The sequence below is a fragment of the Anneissia japonica genome, unplaced genomic scaffold (genome assembly GCF_011630105.1).
Source record: "Anneissia japonica isolate Jap-2015-1 unplaced genomic scaffold, ASM1163010v1 scaffold287864_len1152817_cov193, whole genome shotgun sequence".
NCBI lineage: Eukaryota > Metazoa > Echinodermata > Crinoidea > Comatulida > Comatulidae > Anneissia > Anneissia japonica.
The window spans coordinates 542722-558913 of NW_022710960.1; the positions used below are offsets into that span (position 1 = coordinate 542722).

Below are 16192 nucleotides of genomic sequence, written 5' to 3' on the forward strand. Positions count from 1 at the left end.
AAAATATATAGAGAGCTCAGGATAATGGCATTTTCAAGAGGCATAAAAATAAATTTACACAGCATCACATACAGTATAGGAATTTTTCTGTATTCATTCTTAGTAGTAAGAACATAAAGAGTAGCATTGAAGCAAAATAATGATAATTAATATTTTTAATCGTGATCACAAGTTTTCTTTAACTGTCATATTTTACATATTGTACTGGAATGTTATAACCATTATTATAGATAGAACTACAAAAATTAGCCAAAAGCCATTTAGTAACCTCAATACAGTAATGTATAACAGTGCATTTGCTGAAGTAAAGTGTCATGTTTGTATAAACATAATACTAGACCTCTTTAAATACAACTTAAGTTTACAACAACTTTCAATTAACAACAAATGTACTATGCATCCAAAATATTGAGTTTCTGTTCACTAGTTTGGAGAAATATGAGTTCCATTTTGGAAGCCGGTTCAGAACCATAAGTGAAGGAGCCTCAGGTCTAATGAAAGAGATATTGTGAGTATAAGGAGGCGAAGTTGTTTGGTTTGTGACATGGTTCACAAAAACGGGGTCTAGACTTCCTGTCATGGTGATTTCTTTTCTTAAGGTATTCCAAGGCATTAGTTCTTTGAATCGAATAAGTAATTGAAATGAAATGTACTCATTCAATTGCATGGGAATATGATTATGGTTTTGTACAATGTAATGCTGAGTAGAAAGAAAGCAATCTGCTAAAATAGGCATAACTTTAAATCTAAATTGTTTAACCTCTACAAATTAACAGTAGGCAGCAATTCATAAACTTAACTCCTTTTTAAATATCAAAATACTTTTCAAAATAACATAATAGCTAAAGAATTACAAAGCGCGGCACTGCACGCACAAAAATGTATTTACACAATTTTCGGTCAGCAACATGATAATTAGTTTTTTTAATCACATGGAGAGACCATAGTTCTAATTACTTTCTTCAAATTTGTGCAATTATTTTAATTAATGAAATGAAATTAATACATATTTTTGATAACTGTTCTAATAAGCAGGTTTATCATGCTGTTTTTTTTTTTACAATTGAAAAAAAAAATAGAACTCAAATTAAATTCTTAATTATTTTGTTAATATTAATATGGGTAAAGTAATGTATTTTTTGGCACCTTAATTTCAGATTTATTAAATAATACCCAACACCCAAGTAAAGATAAAAGTTAATGTAATGAAATATTATACATAAGACATAAGACATCAGGTTCCAGAATCTATCATACAATAATTAAGCAGATAAAAAATTAAAACAAAAAATAGAAATGTAAAAATAATATTTTATGCATCAGTAAGCTCAAAAACTGTTAGTTTTATCCTACTGTAAATCCATGACCAGACAATTTGAAGTCTCTTCAATTTCAGACTCAACATGTGTGTCAAATTCTGGAATAACTGCTTCAACCTTATCATTCTCACATTCTAACGCTTCTGCATGTGTTGCCTCGAGAGTCATGTCTACAGCATCATGTGCATGACTTTTATCTGGATTTGGTTCGTCGGTTTCACCAATGGTAGTGTCAGTGACACATATGGTTGGAGCCTTATCATCATTGTCTATAACATAATCAGTTTTCTGCCCATAGTTCATTCTTTTCTTAATGCGAATCTTGCATGTAATAGGGCTGGTTTCTGGTGTTGAACTTTTATCGGCTTGTACCACTCCCTGACCTGAACCAACCTTAAATACTTTATTGAAAGGGTTGTGCATAGACTTCCGAAACGAAACTTCTTTCAGTTTAGTTTCCTGTAATTTTCTCTGAGCATCCTCAATCAACTGCAGAGGATCAATCCCTTCATCCACCCTTTGTGGACAAATGAGGGCATGCTTTTTTAGACTTTTTAAATAGCAGAAGTTCCTCTTGCAGAATGGGCAGGCATGTTGTTCTTTGAGTAGGTTTTGCTGGCTACATGAGCTTGGTGTCACTTCACTTGCAGTATCACTTACTTCAAGTATTTTCTCCTGGTTAGGACATTTTTTCTTGTGCCTTTCCAACCAAGCAACAACGCTAAATAATTTACCACATCCAAAACATTTGTGAATATCATTAACTTCTGGCAGAGATTTCCTTCTCGCATGTTTATTTGGATCATATTGTTTTGATATTGATTTCATTTGTCTCATCTCCTCATCGGCTTTTAAGTCTGTAGGCATGGCAGACTGCTGCTTTACCTCTTCATATCCGGATACTTTTTTATAATTGTGACCAACTGGCATACGTTTTGAGTTCTGAAGTGGTGTAGTTACAGTTGCACATTCCATGATATGTTTGTGAAATTCTAGTTTATCAAGGAATACAAGAGAACACTTAGTGCAAGTATTCATAGTATCATGTCTAACAGTTTCATATCTCTGATTGGTCATCATGTTCAGGAAGCCAAGCTTTCGGTGATGAGCAAATGGATGGTGACGCTGAGGATTCACCGGAGCTGATTTTCTCGGACTCTGATTTTTCAAAGTTTGAGAGTTTGCGAGCTGCTTGCTATGACTCATCATTGGACTTGTGTTCCGAAATTTTGATGGAGAATTCTTTTTCATATCATCTGATATTTGTGATATTCTGCTTTTGGGAACAAATTGGTGATCTCTATTGGGCGGCATTGCTTGGACAGGTACAGTGAAGTTAATGGGACGCAGTTCATCTGGCCCAAGCTCTGTATAAGTACATTGAGCATTAGCATGGCAGTCTCGTTGGTGAGTCTGTAAATTTGACAGGTAAGCAAATTCGCGTTGACAAACTGAGCATGCATACATTTTCCCAACTCTATGCAATGTTGATCTGTGCTCAACAAGATCTTTAGGATCCTTGAAAAGTCTAATGCAGAACTCACATTTGTAGTTATAATCTTCAGCATGAATTATTACGTGTTGGGTCAGGTCTTTCATCGAGTTAAATGGGGCCTCACAAACGTTGCATTTGAAGGTGCTAATAGTTTTTGTTGGTGTGTCTCCAAAAAGTGTAAGCGATTGAGTTTGCTTCTTGAAGTTTTCTGATGGTGTCGATGATAACTTTGCTTGGTTATCTGCAAATGATGCCATTGATAAGTTTTGTGGTTGATTCTCAAACACATTTGAAATTGACTGACTGGAAGGGGATTGGTCAGGATGTGATGAGATGCATACGGGTGTCCTAAACTGAGGATTATGTGTTTTAACAAATGCTGGTTCATTTTGTAGAATATCTCTTGCATTCTTTTTTGAAGCTGCCCGCACCTCTAAAATCTCCTTGACTGTCTTGGGTTGGGAATTTTTGGGCATCTCATGTGGCAGATGCATATTTGGTACCATCGGTACCACAACAGATTGATGTGCAACCCTTGGTGACTGAAAGCAATTAATACTTTGGTTTTGAGCTGGCATTGGAGGTGGTGAACTTGTCATATGAGACTTTGGTCTGATTTCTGGTGCGGATTGCCTTACATTTCCATACAACTTATTTGTAATCAGATCAATTGGAATATTTGATGGATTTGGTATGGAAGTTGTACCAGAATAATGATACTGAGGTTGCACTCCATGTTGTACGCTAGTGTGAAAATTACTATGTGCATGTCTGTGGCTTGCATCATCACTTGGAAGAACATTAGATGCAATCTTACTCACTGAAGAATTTAGGGGATGAACTTCATCTGGATTCATACCAGGAAAGATCACCTTTGCAGAGGGTGAGAGTTGTCTGACTCCATGTTTACTTTGGCCTACTAAAGTCTGTTGCTGTCTTAAAGGAGATGTAGACATCCTTTGGCTAAAGGGAGTTGCAGTATAAGGTGGCGGAAGTTTTCGCTTTTCTTCACGAGGATGGTTAGCTCGGAAAGGCATTGATTGTTGTGAAATTCCTTTTGGGTGTACCAAACATCGTGGTCGGTCTGGGTTTGAGGGTCTGATAAGACTTTGTTGGGTTGTTAGATCTAACACCATTTCTGATGTCCTCTTTCTATTTTTCACTGCTAAGTTCAGTACCTGAGAATCAGGTTGAGACAATGTATCATTTTTTTTCCGTGGTACATAAGGTTGAGGTATGCTTACTTGTGACCATGGGGAAGCAGCAACTGCATTATAGAATCTTGTTTGGGAAGAAGTGACAACCTTTTTACTTGTAGTCATGTGCCCATGTAATTTACAATTGCTAGATAATACTCTCTGAAGCACATTACTTCGAGCTGGTTCACATGTCTGTTGCCACAATGCTGTCTTCTCAGCCGGTCTAGTTTTGTTTGATTCTTCTGATAAATTTGATCTTGAGAGATAGTTCCGGAGGCAACTCCCTTCTGTTGTAAACTTGAATGTTTCATTGCTGTCAGTTTCTTTATTATTTTGATCAATGTTAGGAGTTTCTTGACTATTATAATCAGTGAGTGAATGGATGGATCTTGCTGATATAACTCTATCACATGATGAGCCTGAAGGAACATTTTCATGTGGGAGAGGATTAGTTGTTTGGATCTGAAGTTGTACATCCTGACATACACTTTCTTTAGTCTCTTCTTTCAGAGTATCAATATTTCCTCTTAGATGCTGAAGACCATGAGCATCAGATAATGCATTACATAATGTGTGGTGTGTTTTAGCATTGTTGTGGGTTTCCATTGTTTCTGGGCAAGTAACATCCTCATCAATCCAATGCTCACTTTGATTTTCAGTACTAAATATCTCGGACCTTTGCTCACCTTCAGATGATGAAGGCACATCAGATGAAGCAAGTCCAAAGATAGCAGCAATTGATGGGGTGTCTTCAGGAATGGCAGTAATAGTTTGCATCGATTGCGCCTGTCCTGATTTTGACGATGGTCCATCCCTGTTCTGTGATTCTTTGGCCACTGAGCTAATAGGGTTTTTATCTATAAAGTAATCTTGTTGGCCATTTGCTTTCCGTCTTCTTTTTATACGGATATTGTGGACAAGTCTTCTATGTCGGATACAATTTGAAGGTGAATGAAATTTTTTCCCACAAACTTCACATCGCAATTTCTTTAGTTTATTGGTTCTAGGCTTGGTTCTTGGTTGACTTCTATGCCCTTCAAAAGATCTTCCTAATTGTTTATCAACAGTATTATGTGGATTATTTTTAGGAGCAGGAATCTTTTTCATTTTTTTTCGTACAGATTTGCCATGGAGAGGCAAGTGTGCCCTAAAGTGACTATATGACAAAAATTTACGCGAACAATCTGGACAACTAATCTGTTTTGATGATGGCACATTATGTTGGAGGACATGTCTCTCTAGCCAACCAGGATAACGGAACAGTTTGTCACAATATGGACATGTGAAAGTGGCTGATCGACGGAAAACGGTAATTTCATTATTGGTTGTCTTCATTTCAGTACCTGCCTCTAAATCTGAACTTAGGTCAAAAACTTCTTGTTGCGTTGCTTCATTATCTCCTTGTAGTGTTTGATTTTGTTTATCCCACAATCCAATAGCTCGCTTTCTTTTTGTAACCACCTCTGTAACACTAACTGAGCGTGTGCGTATTTTTTCTCTGGGATGAGCAATTTTGATTGGTTTCTTGTATACATGGTGTTTCTGAGCTGAATGATTTTTTCTGTAGTGAATCTTCAGTCCAACTTGTTTAGAAAAGATTCCCCCACATACTTTACATTTGTAAAATGGACGACCACGTTTATCCCTTATTTGATCTTCAGGTCCAATTTGAAATACATCAACATTCTTGTTAGGAACTGGTACTGTCTGCTTTACATCGTTCGTTGATGATACATCTGGTGTCTGAATATTCAAATCAACATTTGTTTTGTTATCAAACATGCCTTGATCGTTCAGTTGGTCTTTAACGACAGGAGACAGTAAAGGTGGCGACAGTTGTAATTGAAGACTAGTGTCTGGTAAATCACTATCATCTTTTGTGATTTGCAATTTTTTTAGAGTAGGCATTGTTGAGTCATGAAGACCTGAAATAGAAAAAGTATTTAAGAAAATGTAAGAAAAAAAACTCCAAAAAAGTATTTAAGAAAATGTAAAAACAAAAAAAAAAACTATCAAATTATAAAGCTTTACACAACACTAAAAGGAATAAAAATTTAAAGTGTAGACAGCAAACTTCTCAGGCCATTAATATATGTGGCTGGGACAGACGGAATCAGTCGTATGTCGCTAATCCCCCAATGGAGATACAGTCCTATCAATACAACAACACCATACATTAAAGTAAAAAAAAAAATTGATATCCATTTTATTGAATAAAACCATGTACTAAAGAATCAGTCTATTTTGTTATTTCCCCACATTTAACCTAAAATCAGCCAAAAAATGACATTTTGTGAGGCCATCCTTATTACAAATCATCAAAACTTGGTCCGTTTTTTGCCGTAATGTTGCCATATGAAAGGAAGTGGCACATTTTTACTATCAACTCCTATTTTATTGAACAATTGAGGCACTAGCTCTTTATTATAGCCAATTAAAATGCATTTTTAAGTTGTAAAAAAACCTGAAAGGCCCTTAACGATGGCGCTGTATTCTGCTGTGATTGGTCAATGTGATAGGATGCTTTAAAAATCTAAACTGCGCATGCTCACAAGCTAGCATGGCGTAAACAAACCTAGAAAGTATGGTGTTTAAAATATGCGGAAGATGCGACGAAATAGTTAGGAACGAGAAGTCTGAAGATTTTTTGATACTGACTTCGATGTTTTGAACGATGAAGAAGAGCATTAGGTGTTGTTTCAGCTTGTAGAAACTAGGCCTATGTCAGACTCATTAGTAGGGAAGTGCCTACTATTTCTAGCTAGCCTAGGCCCAGGCTCTCTAGGCCAACTACGCTTGGTGTGGTTTAATTTATTATAAGAAAAGACTGCATTTTTTTCAAAATACTGCAACACTAATAGAGAATTTATCAGACATAAAATAAAGAGGAGACAATCCACATAAAGCTTTGTAGGTACAGTACTCTTAAAATATCTAACCATCTGCATGCATTTTCCTCGCTAGGGCTTTGTGTGTGACTCGCATTTTATGAGCTAATGAATAACTAATTAGGAAGACTCCGATATTCAATCACGCACTACGGCACTGAGTAAAACACTGCATGTGGACTGCCAGGTTTTCAATCAGTGAGTCACAGCTAGATAGTTTATCGCAAGTAAAAAATGCTGCACCTCGTCAAGGTTTAAAACTGAGGAAAAACTTTATTCGTATATTAATCCTCGATTAAAACAATGTTTTCTTAACTTGAAAAAACATCGTAAAAATAGATCCTACAGAAACAAAAATTGTATGAATATAGGCCTTTGGTCTAGCCTAGGTCATGGGTTTAGCAAATAATTATACCCCAAGGGCCAAGGCTTCACACGCTCTTAAAACTCGCATTGAAGAGTCATCTTACTCTTAAAATTAAATATGTGTCATTATATTATCCATTAAATATATAATATAAAATCGTCAGAATTTACATGATATACCAAGAAACACTGGTGGTATATATACCTGCTATAAATTCCCTTGTGGACTCTGCTTCAGACGTCCCTTCATGGTCTCTACAGTCTGCCAACGACACCACATTTGAGATCTGAATTGAACCACAGATTCTTGCAAGACTGCTGCTACTGTCTTCATTTTCATTCAACAAATTTGAATTTACTTCCATTAAATCTCTCTCAGTCTTCATTTGTTTCTTTAACTTCTTATTATTAATCTCACGGTCAACCATCATTCTCTTCTTCAATTTTGCATTTGAACTTTTGTTGTACTTTCTTGGTACATGAGATAAGCTCTTTACGTCACTTGTTTTGCCTTCAAGTTCGGGTGACTGTGTATATTCTTTAATGTCTTTTAATTCTTTGATTGAATTCTTATTCAAAGTTGCATCGGTTTCCTTACTTCGATTTCCACCATCAAGCCAGTTGCATGATACGTCACCGGAATTGTTGAACCAACACAATAACTCATCACCAGGATAGATATCCTACAAAGAAACAAATTCAATAAACTTTATAAAACAAATTTAAATAATAAATACTTAATTTTTACAATAACACTTCTTCTTTTGCACATGCATCGTAAATCATAATATCAATTTACAATTATTGGTACAAAGTATTAGTTTCACACAGATGTTAGGGTTACATGCAGGGAGGGCCACATGAAGGCTGCTTTTAAATCCTTCCATAGTGAAATATAAAGAGTTTTTTACAGTTTAGGCTTTTGTTGACAACGTACAGCAATGATCCATCATTAGGCTCAGTGATAGGATTTTATTGTTGAGTCATTGGCACTAGCTCCGAACACCTTTTGCCTGTCATCATTAACAATAATTACAAATAAGTTATTTGTATGACACCATGACTAGGTCTAATACTGCGCCTGTGTGTGTGAACAGCCACAAAGAGACAATATGGCCAACCAAACTTACTCACTATACTCAAATTGTGTATTTTCTATGCTCAGAATCTCAGATACATTGTCACTTTATTTACTCAAAGAGTACACACAATTAAAAAAAATCAAAACAAAACAAAAAAGAACAATTGAGAATACAAATAAGTACATTCAACAGTGATTTTAAATAAGTAAAATGTACACAAACATTTTATGATTTTTCCAACAGGATATTTCCTTGTATCACTAAAACATTGTATCAAACTGAAATACCCAAAGCTTTGTAACTAATTCAGTGTATTGACATAGACATACTCTTTATTTAATCCATTGCTGGAAATTACATAGCCCGTACAGGTTACCTAAAAAATTTTCCATTATACAGTTTAATTCCTCTAGGAATAAAAGACTGAGGGTGACGTTTTGTGTAGCGACCAGTACTCTCAGTCTACCACTTCGTTCTATAAAGCTTTCAACGACCACCAGACAGAGGGGGATGACCTACATCATTCAGCAACCCCTCAAACTAGTAGACAGAGTGTACAGGTCGCAAAGGTCAAATTTTAGGTTATTGTGGGAAAGTTGTATTAAGATGTGTGATTATTGCAAGAGTATATAGACATGAAACTCCTAATAAATACAATACCTTGATAACTTTGTAGAAAATGTTCCTCTTCAACTGAGTTGCGATCATATTTTGTTCTTCGTAGAATCTTGCACTTTTCACAAATCTCAGCCAATTTGCCTTTGTTATATCAGAAGCATCAATCACACAAATTGGCTTACGAGACGGACTGACAATCTAAAGCAAATCAATAAACATATTTTGAAATTCAGCTAGTAAATCTGATTAGTAAAATAATCTAATGTGTATGTACTGATTGAGTGTAGCATGAATTAGTTTGAAATTTGCAGCATAGATAAATTTGATACTGTTCACTATTTTTAGTATTTTTATGAGAATATTGATTGCATAATTACTGTATAAGTAAATTGTTGAATACCTTTATGTTATTTTAAGATGTATAAGTTTGTGCGATGACTGTTTTGAGATTAAAATCCATGTGATATGATGCGAGGTCAAAAATGGGATGGAAAACAAAATGCATTTTTAAACAAACATCTCACCTCCCACGAGTAAGTGTAGTTGACAACATCTTCAATTTTCTTTCTCACTCCCTTAAATGGTCCATACTTTACACCTTTCTTGATTGTGTACTTTGAGTAAATGCCTAATGAAATAGGGATCATAAAATATAACTATCATCATGTCATAATAGGCACAAAAAATTTATGGCCTGCTCACAACCTAAATACAGAGTAAAAGTGCCCAATTTGATGTGCACACACCATTCTAGATTGAAAGTTATTGCCTCCTTCCTGGAATAATATCTATTAATTGGACTGCTACTTCAAACAAAGCAGAACTTGTAGATAGTGGAATGTAATTGTGGGTTTCTTTATATTTTCTTTGTTACTTCTGTAAGTTTTGCCATTTTTCTTGATACGATAATAACTGATGTACATTATTTGAGTGAAGCTGTAAATAAATTAGGTGTACAACTACCAACATCTTCATTACAAATTCATTTTTTCTTTATTAGTTATGCTGTAATAGTTTTATTAATTTCGACTATACAGGTATTTAGTTTTGTATTGAAGTGAAACAATCATTTATCCATTTGGGTGTTCAAAGTAAATATGTTTAAATAAATAAAATAGTGATTTTTTCCTCTCTCCCCATCATCTGTGGAGGTGTAGGAGATGGAAGCTCATACTTAAACTTTGAAAGAATACTTACCAATCCTGTTATCATCTGTCTGAGAGGGACGTAATTCAAGCTCCCTAGGAAGGAACATTCCCTCTGGCATTGCCTCTTCCATGATTACTAGTGATCCCTGGAAATGCAGCAAAAAAAAATTTCAAATTTTTGACCAAGTGGAGGTTTTTATAACGACTTCATGTAAAGCAATAAATATTACTTACAGTACTACTTATTACTTATTTATCAAAGCATTCAACTGTACAGTAAAGTTTGAAGATAACACAATTTTCCACTTCAATTTTACCAACATATACTGTAATTATAAAGTAGCACGAACAAATCAATTTCTGTACGGGGATTACTTTTTACTCATCTCTCTCAAGTTAATTGATAAAATTAAATTATTATGAACCAGATCAATTACCAGTTGTTCACAGTCAGTTTTTATTGCCATGCACTGAACCAAAAGAATTCTCAAGTCTATTACCAGAAAGAATGGGTGGGGGTTCCTATTTTTTTTCCCTTTCCTTTTTTTTTAAAATGCAAGGTGATGGTGTGGTTTGGCTTATAAAGCGTTCAAAAAGGGGGGGGGGGTCTGACTGAGCCATAGAAACTCCCTTAATTAATTTCTAAATATTCTGTTAGTGCTCTAGCACCTCGGGAAAAAAAACCCATTAAATTAATCATTTAAAAGATCAAATAAGTTAAAATAACTACCTACAAGATAAAAAAAAAGATTTTATTTTTTTCCCTAACAATTTTTACAAAAAAGAAAAATTCATAATGCTAATTTAAAAGTCTATGAAATATATGAATGGTAATATTTTAAGTAATGTTAATTAGTGAGGATGTTTTATTGTTGGCTTACAACTGAAAGCTAATATTAATAACTTAGTCTGAGTGAGCAACTTCAAATATTTACTATGATTGTTCATTTTTTTTTTATCTCAACACAGGCAGTGTATATATCGTTAAATTCTAATTAGACCTACAATTTCTGAACTGAAACTCTGGCTGACGTGGTCAAACAACTGATTACTTATCTGTAGCTTATATCATGAGAGATTTTGTTGGCCACTACACCTGGTATTTCGCAACTGTGCTATTAAAATAATGTTGTCTACATGGAAGTTGGTATAAAATTACAAAGAAACTTAAAACCTATAAATACTACATATAGTATTTGGAACCACACTATTCAACAATTAAGCAGACATTCCTTCTTTGTTTAAAAATACAATTGAACTAAGAAAATAAAATGTTATTATTTGATCTTCCCAGGTCTTAACCTAAAGGCCTTTAGCGACCATGAATATTATATTATACCTGCACTATATCCACCCATTGCCACTGAATAAACAAGCAAAACTGTACCTAAAGTACCATACAGTAGATGTACAAGTAACAATCCAAATATGAATAATAATGCTGCCACAACTTTAGGATTTTGACAAGTGATCCTCTGAACAGTTGAAGCAATATGCAGTACCATTTTCCACCTCAATAAAAATGTATGCATGTATGTACAGTAATGTATGTACAAAAAATATGTACAAATATACTCATATAAATCTGATACTGAGCAAAAAATAATTTTAAAAGTCTGAAAGTTGAATTGTTCTTTTAGTTATACAGCTCTACTGTATATTCAAAGAGTGGAGTTTCTCATAAATTTTAAGACATCTTTTGATTGTTGAACACTCAATGATTTACAGCTCAAATGTTTCAAATATTTTTTCCTAACCACACCAATCAATCTTGTGGGTATCACTCCCTCAATAAATAAGTTGAATATCCTCAGAGTACCATCCAATGTTAACAATTACACATTGGCAACAAAAGTGTAGCATGATAATATAAGAATGATTTTCCACTAGAATCTATAACGATGTGTTTAGTCGCCATAGGTATTTCATTCTTTTTTTCTTGTTTAGACCCACTCAGAACCACCATGTGTTTGCATAGATATAGCAACCAGCTGTTTATATTGAGGGAGTTGGCCTCCTCACATGATCTGTGCCCTTTTCAAGGCTGTTTCCAGCAACAACATGTCCCACACTAACTGCACTACTACTTAAAATAATATGATAAATCAATCAAAAGTAGAATGCTTGGCGACTGCTTCAGAGCTAGGCTAGACCTTATAGCTTAATAAAATAATCATGTTAATTAAATCAACAGTCTAATCTCTGTATTTTTCTGACGCGATAATTAATACTATTATGGAGCTATATATTACTATCCTAGAAACACGTTGATGATAAGTTTGTTTGTTTACATTATTTGATGTATTGTCACACTCCACATACAAAGCCTGCATATTATGTATTCTATAAACAACAAAAAGTAGATTCTGGGTCCGTAGCGCTCAATGCAAATTGCACCAACAACGTAGCCAAGAGCTTTTCTTGATACATTTATATTTCATGTAACAAACCTGGCGACTGTCAAGCCGCGGCGTCATCTAGGCCTCTACCGAAAGTCGATTGATTAGGTAGGCCAGCGAGCTGCGAACGATATAGATAGGTCGAACAAACAAAACACGCACCTCAAATCCATATTCAATGTTGAATTTATAAAGCAAAAGAAAATACAACCTTCAGATAAATACAAATCGATAAATATATCTGATTGCTGTGATTGTCTGACATCGTTCATCTCATACAAAATGTGATGAGGGAATACTGTTGACAATCCGGATATGGTTACAATTTTGCAACTAGCTCAAAACGAAACCCCAATTAAAGAATCTACTAGATTCTGAGGTCACCATGTTAACGACTCAGGTCTGTCCAAATACCAAGCCATATAAAAGTCGGCCGTATGTTTATGCATAACCAGTAAAACCATTATTACTAATATTAAAATAATATCTTTCTTATTAAAAAAAAACGTCACGGGAAACGTTTTACAATCAACTTTTGCAAAGTGACCTTCTCGCTTCCTGGGTCAACTTTTTTGTTTAGACCGATCTCTCATCACATTGTTTTTCCATTATCAAACACTAACTTGTAAGTTGTAGTGTATTATATTCGTTAAAATATACCATAATAAATATGTATACATAATTCTAGTGAAAGATATAACTAGGTCAAAGCACAATGCTATTAAGACTGTGGGTTCTACATCATAACACGTTTGAAATAAGCTTTTAAACTGTGAAATGTGAGCTATTTTGCAATTTATAATCCCGCATTCCATTCACTAAACGTATAGGCCTACTGCCAAATCGGCCTTTCCGTACAGCAGCATCACAAGTTCAAACGCTAAAAAATTTTCATTACAGCAGAAGTATGACATTATATGATAACAGAGAAGCACTAATTATACTCACCTATGATTCCTTTATGTTCAATATGTTACAGCTTATGCAGGATGGTCATCATTAGCGAAAATACTGACAACTATTTCTATACCATAAACACCGAGCGCTCAAACATGGCGTTGAAATGGACAAAAGCCATCTGTGCGCAGACTCAATAGGGCTTACTGCGGTATATCAAAGATTATCACCATGTCCCTTGTTGTACGTCTTGTAGTGATATCGGTTATATAATTTGAGACTAAATAATGCGTGTAGGAGAAATTCACATCTAACGTTTGTTCAGTAATTCAACTCGTTATTTTATGTTTATAAATTGTGATCTCATTCTAGTTTAGAACGACGGAGATAGGAAAAACTATTTGTAAAAATCAATTGACCTTGGGCAGTTTCGAAATTTTAAAATAGAATTCATCCTATTGTGTGTGAGAATAATAATGTCGGACTGTTGTAGTTTGTGTGGTTCGTTAGGGAAAAACCACGACATAACGTATTTCATGTTTTTTTTTTGTTTTTTTTTTATTGTGCTTGGTCTATCATTCAATTTACGAAGCCTGGGACAAATTTGAAAGATCATTTTAACAAGATATTCTTTAGGTTATATTAATAAATGTTTATCCGAATAATTTGTGGACGTCATGCACGCGCCGTTGAATCCGAGCAGGGTGAATTATTTAAATGAAGGCATCATGTTACATATATATTGACATGCCCATATAAGGAATAAGATCGTACTTAGCATAGGCGGCAAAGAGTGTCGTGACTCGTGAAGAAATTCCGCGGACGTTTTCAGTACAGTTATTATTGATGATACACTCAATAATTATTTTCAATGTTCCGTATTCTTAATTCAGTGTTGATTTCCTGTACACCGATCATAATCCTTTGATGAGCATGAATCTATAACAACGGGTCTTGACCAAAACATGTCATTTTGTTTCTCATAATGGATTTCAGATAGGCCTAATATGTTTTTTTTTTTATTATATTTGATTTACATACTTATATTTTATTGAGAACTAATCGAAACATTCATTCAATAGGTTTGATAATTTATTATTTCATCTCAATGATTTTGTTCTATTGATTTATAGGCCTATCTCAAGAATCGACATGGAATGCATGCAAATATAGACATATATATCTGTCGGCATATAGGCCTATAAATATACGGTAATAAAAACTTTAAGAGTACAATTTATTTCATCTAATATTTCGACTTTGTCCGAACGTCAAATGTTTTCTTCTTCTTCTTCTTCTTCTTCTTCTTCTTCTTCTTCTTCTTCTTCTTCTTCTTCTTCTTCTTCTTCTTCTTCTTCTTCTTCTTCTTCTTCTTCTTCTTCTTCTTCTTCTTCTTTATGGTTTAGATATAGCCCTATAAAATTTCTTAAGTTTTTAATTTGGCACAATTCCTAATGATTGCCTATACAATGCTATTATAAACAACACAAATTTAAATAAAAAACAACAATTGGTTATGAAAAACGATGGCTAAATGAGAACGAATTATAGACAGAAACAAATATGTTGGAGTCTTTTTATAAGTTTATTGTGGTTGTTGATATCGAGACGCTCTAACTATAAAAGAGTCAGCCAAGAAAGAATTGTAACATAGGCGCCTATCCCTACGCAAGATAAAGCTGGTAAAAATGGTGTAGTCCTATATTTTCAGTATAAACACGTACTAGGCCTATTAGAACACGGAGGCAAATATGGAAGCCAAAAAATGAACTTCAGTTACTCGCCTCATAGATAAGTTAATATTAATTTTTTTTTTTTCAAAATACCATTATGTACTGTACTGATTTATTACATATCATAAAAGTGTTTTAAGAAAAAAAATCCAACCTTGCATTGATTAACGTAATTGCAGTATTTGGAAATACGTCAAATAGAAATAAAAACATATTGCATAGACTTCAAAAAAGAACTGCAATAATTATTTTCAATAATTTTGACTATAGGCCTATTCATTATCGTGGTGAGGTGAAGACTTAATTAAACAATTGAATTGGCAGTTATTCCAGGACAGACGTGATTATGCCCTTATTTGGTCGACATGGATACTCTACTAGATCTTCAAATACTTTATATGTTGTCCCACCGACTACGAACTTCAACAAATTTAAACAGCTTTTAAATTCAATTATAAGAAATTACTTTTTACTTTGACTTGTAACTTAGATTAAATGGATATGATTTTAAATGTGTCACGCCTCTATAGTTTTTGGATGTCATTGATATTCGCTTTGGTCTTCATTCATTATTTTTTGTAGTTTTGTGATTTTTCAAATTGATTGGACAAAATTGCATTTTGTGTTAATTCCAAACTGATTTCGAATTAATTTTGAGGTACAGTATTAGTTTGTTAAATGTATTTAAGGGTTGTGTGATGTTTGTACTGTTGACTTTCATATTATATTCATTGTTATATTTTATGATAATTATTTTAAACAGGACCATTTTTAAAAACAGACTGCTACATCTTCTCTGTAATTGTATCCTGTAATAAAAGTTTTTTAGTTCCAAATTAATTACAATAGGCCTAACTGAAATTTGCAACATTCTGAATGTTCAGCTACGTCGGGCAGCTCAACGCGTTTTTTTGTTTTTTGTTTTTTTGTTTTTTTGTTTTTTGTTTTGTTTTTTTTTTTTGCGGGTAAAAAATATTATGTAATATTTGCATGGGCTTTAATAAGCCTTTCAATCTCGCCGGATCCATTCTATGGGTTCTGGGCCGGC

The 16192-nt window shown here is 34.1% G+C and overlaps 1 protein-coding gene across 2 annotated transcripts; it reads right to left on the reverse strand.

Moving 5' to 3' along the window:
• Window positions 1–137: 137 nt before the first annotated feature.
• On the reverse strand, window positions 138–13617 carry LOC117107151 (PR domain zinc finger protein 2-like). Of its 2 annotated transcripts, none has more exons than XM_033248718.1 (6): window positions 13463–13617; window positions 10165–10261; window positions 9492–9595; window positions 9010–9165; window positions 7473–7950; window positions 138–5938 (listed from the first exon to the last, which is right to left on the reverse strand). In XM_033248718.1, exons 2-6 carry the CDS (start codon window positions 10244–10246, stop codon window positions 1350–1352), a joined length of 5409 nt encoding a protein of 1802 aa, XP_033104609.1. In that variant the 5' UTR covers window positions 10247–10261; window positions 13463–13617; the 3' UTR covers window positions 138–1349. The 2 variants fall into 2 exon arrangements, with proteins under 2 accessions (XP_033104609.1, XP_033104610.1); XM_033248719.1 differs by lacking the exon at window positions 13463–13617 and adding an exon at window positions 12677–12856.
• Between the last annotated feature and the right edge of the window lie 2575 nt (window positions 13618–16192).

Bases quoted from the DNA above. Each gene is read 5' to 3' on its own strand.
- LOC117107151 (XM_033248718.1), bottom strand. From the start codon at position 10,246: ATGGAAGAGGCAATGCCAGAGGGAATGTTCCTTCCTAGGGAGCTTGAA. The intron at 9,596-10,164 runs GTAAGTATTCTT...CTATTTCATTAG, and splicing joins GACAGATGATAACAGGATTG to GCATTTACTCAAAGTACACA. The intron at 9,166-9,491 runs GTGAGATGTTTG...GATTTGCTTTAG, and splicing joins ACTACACTTACTCGTGGGAG to ATTGTCAGTCCGTCTCGTAA.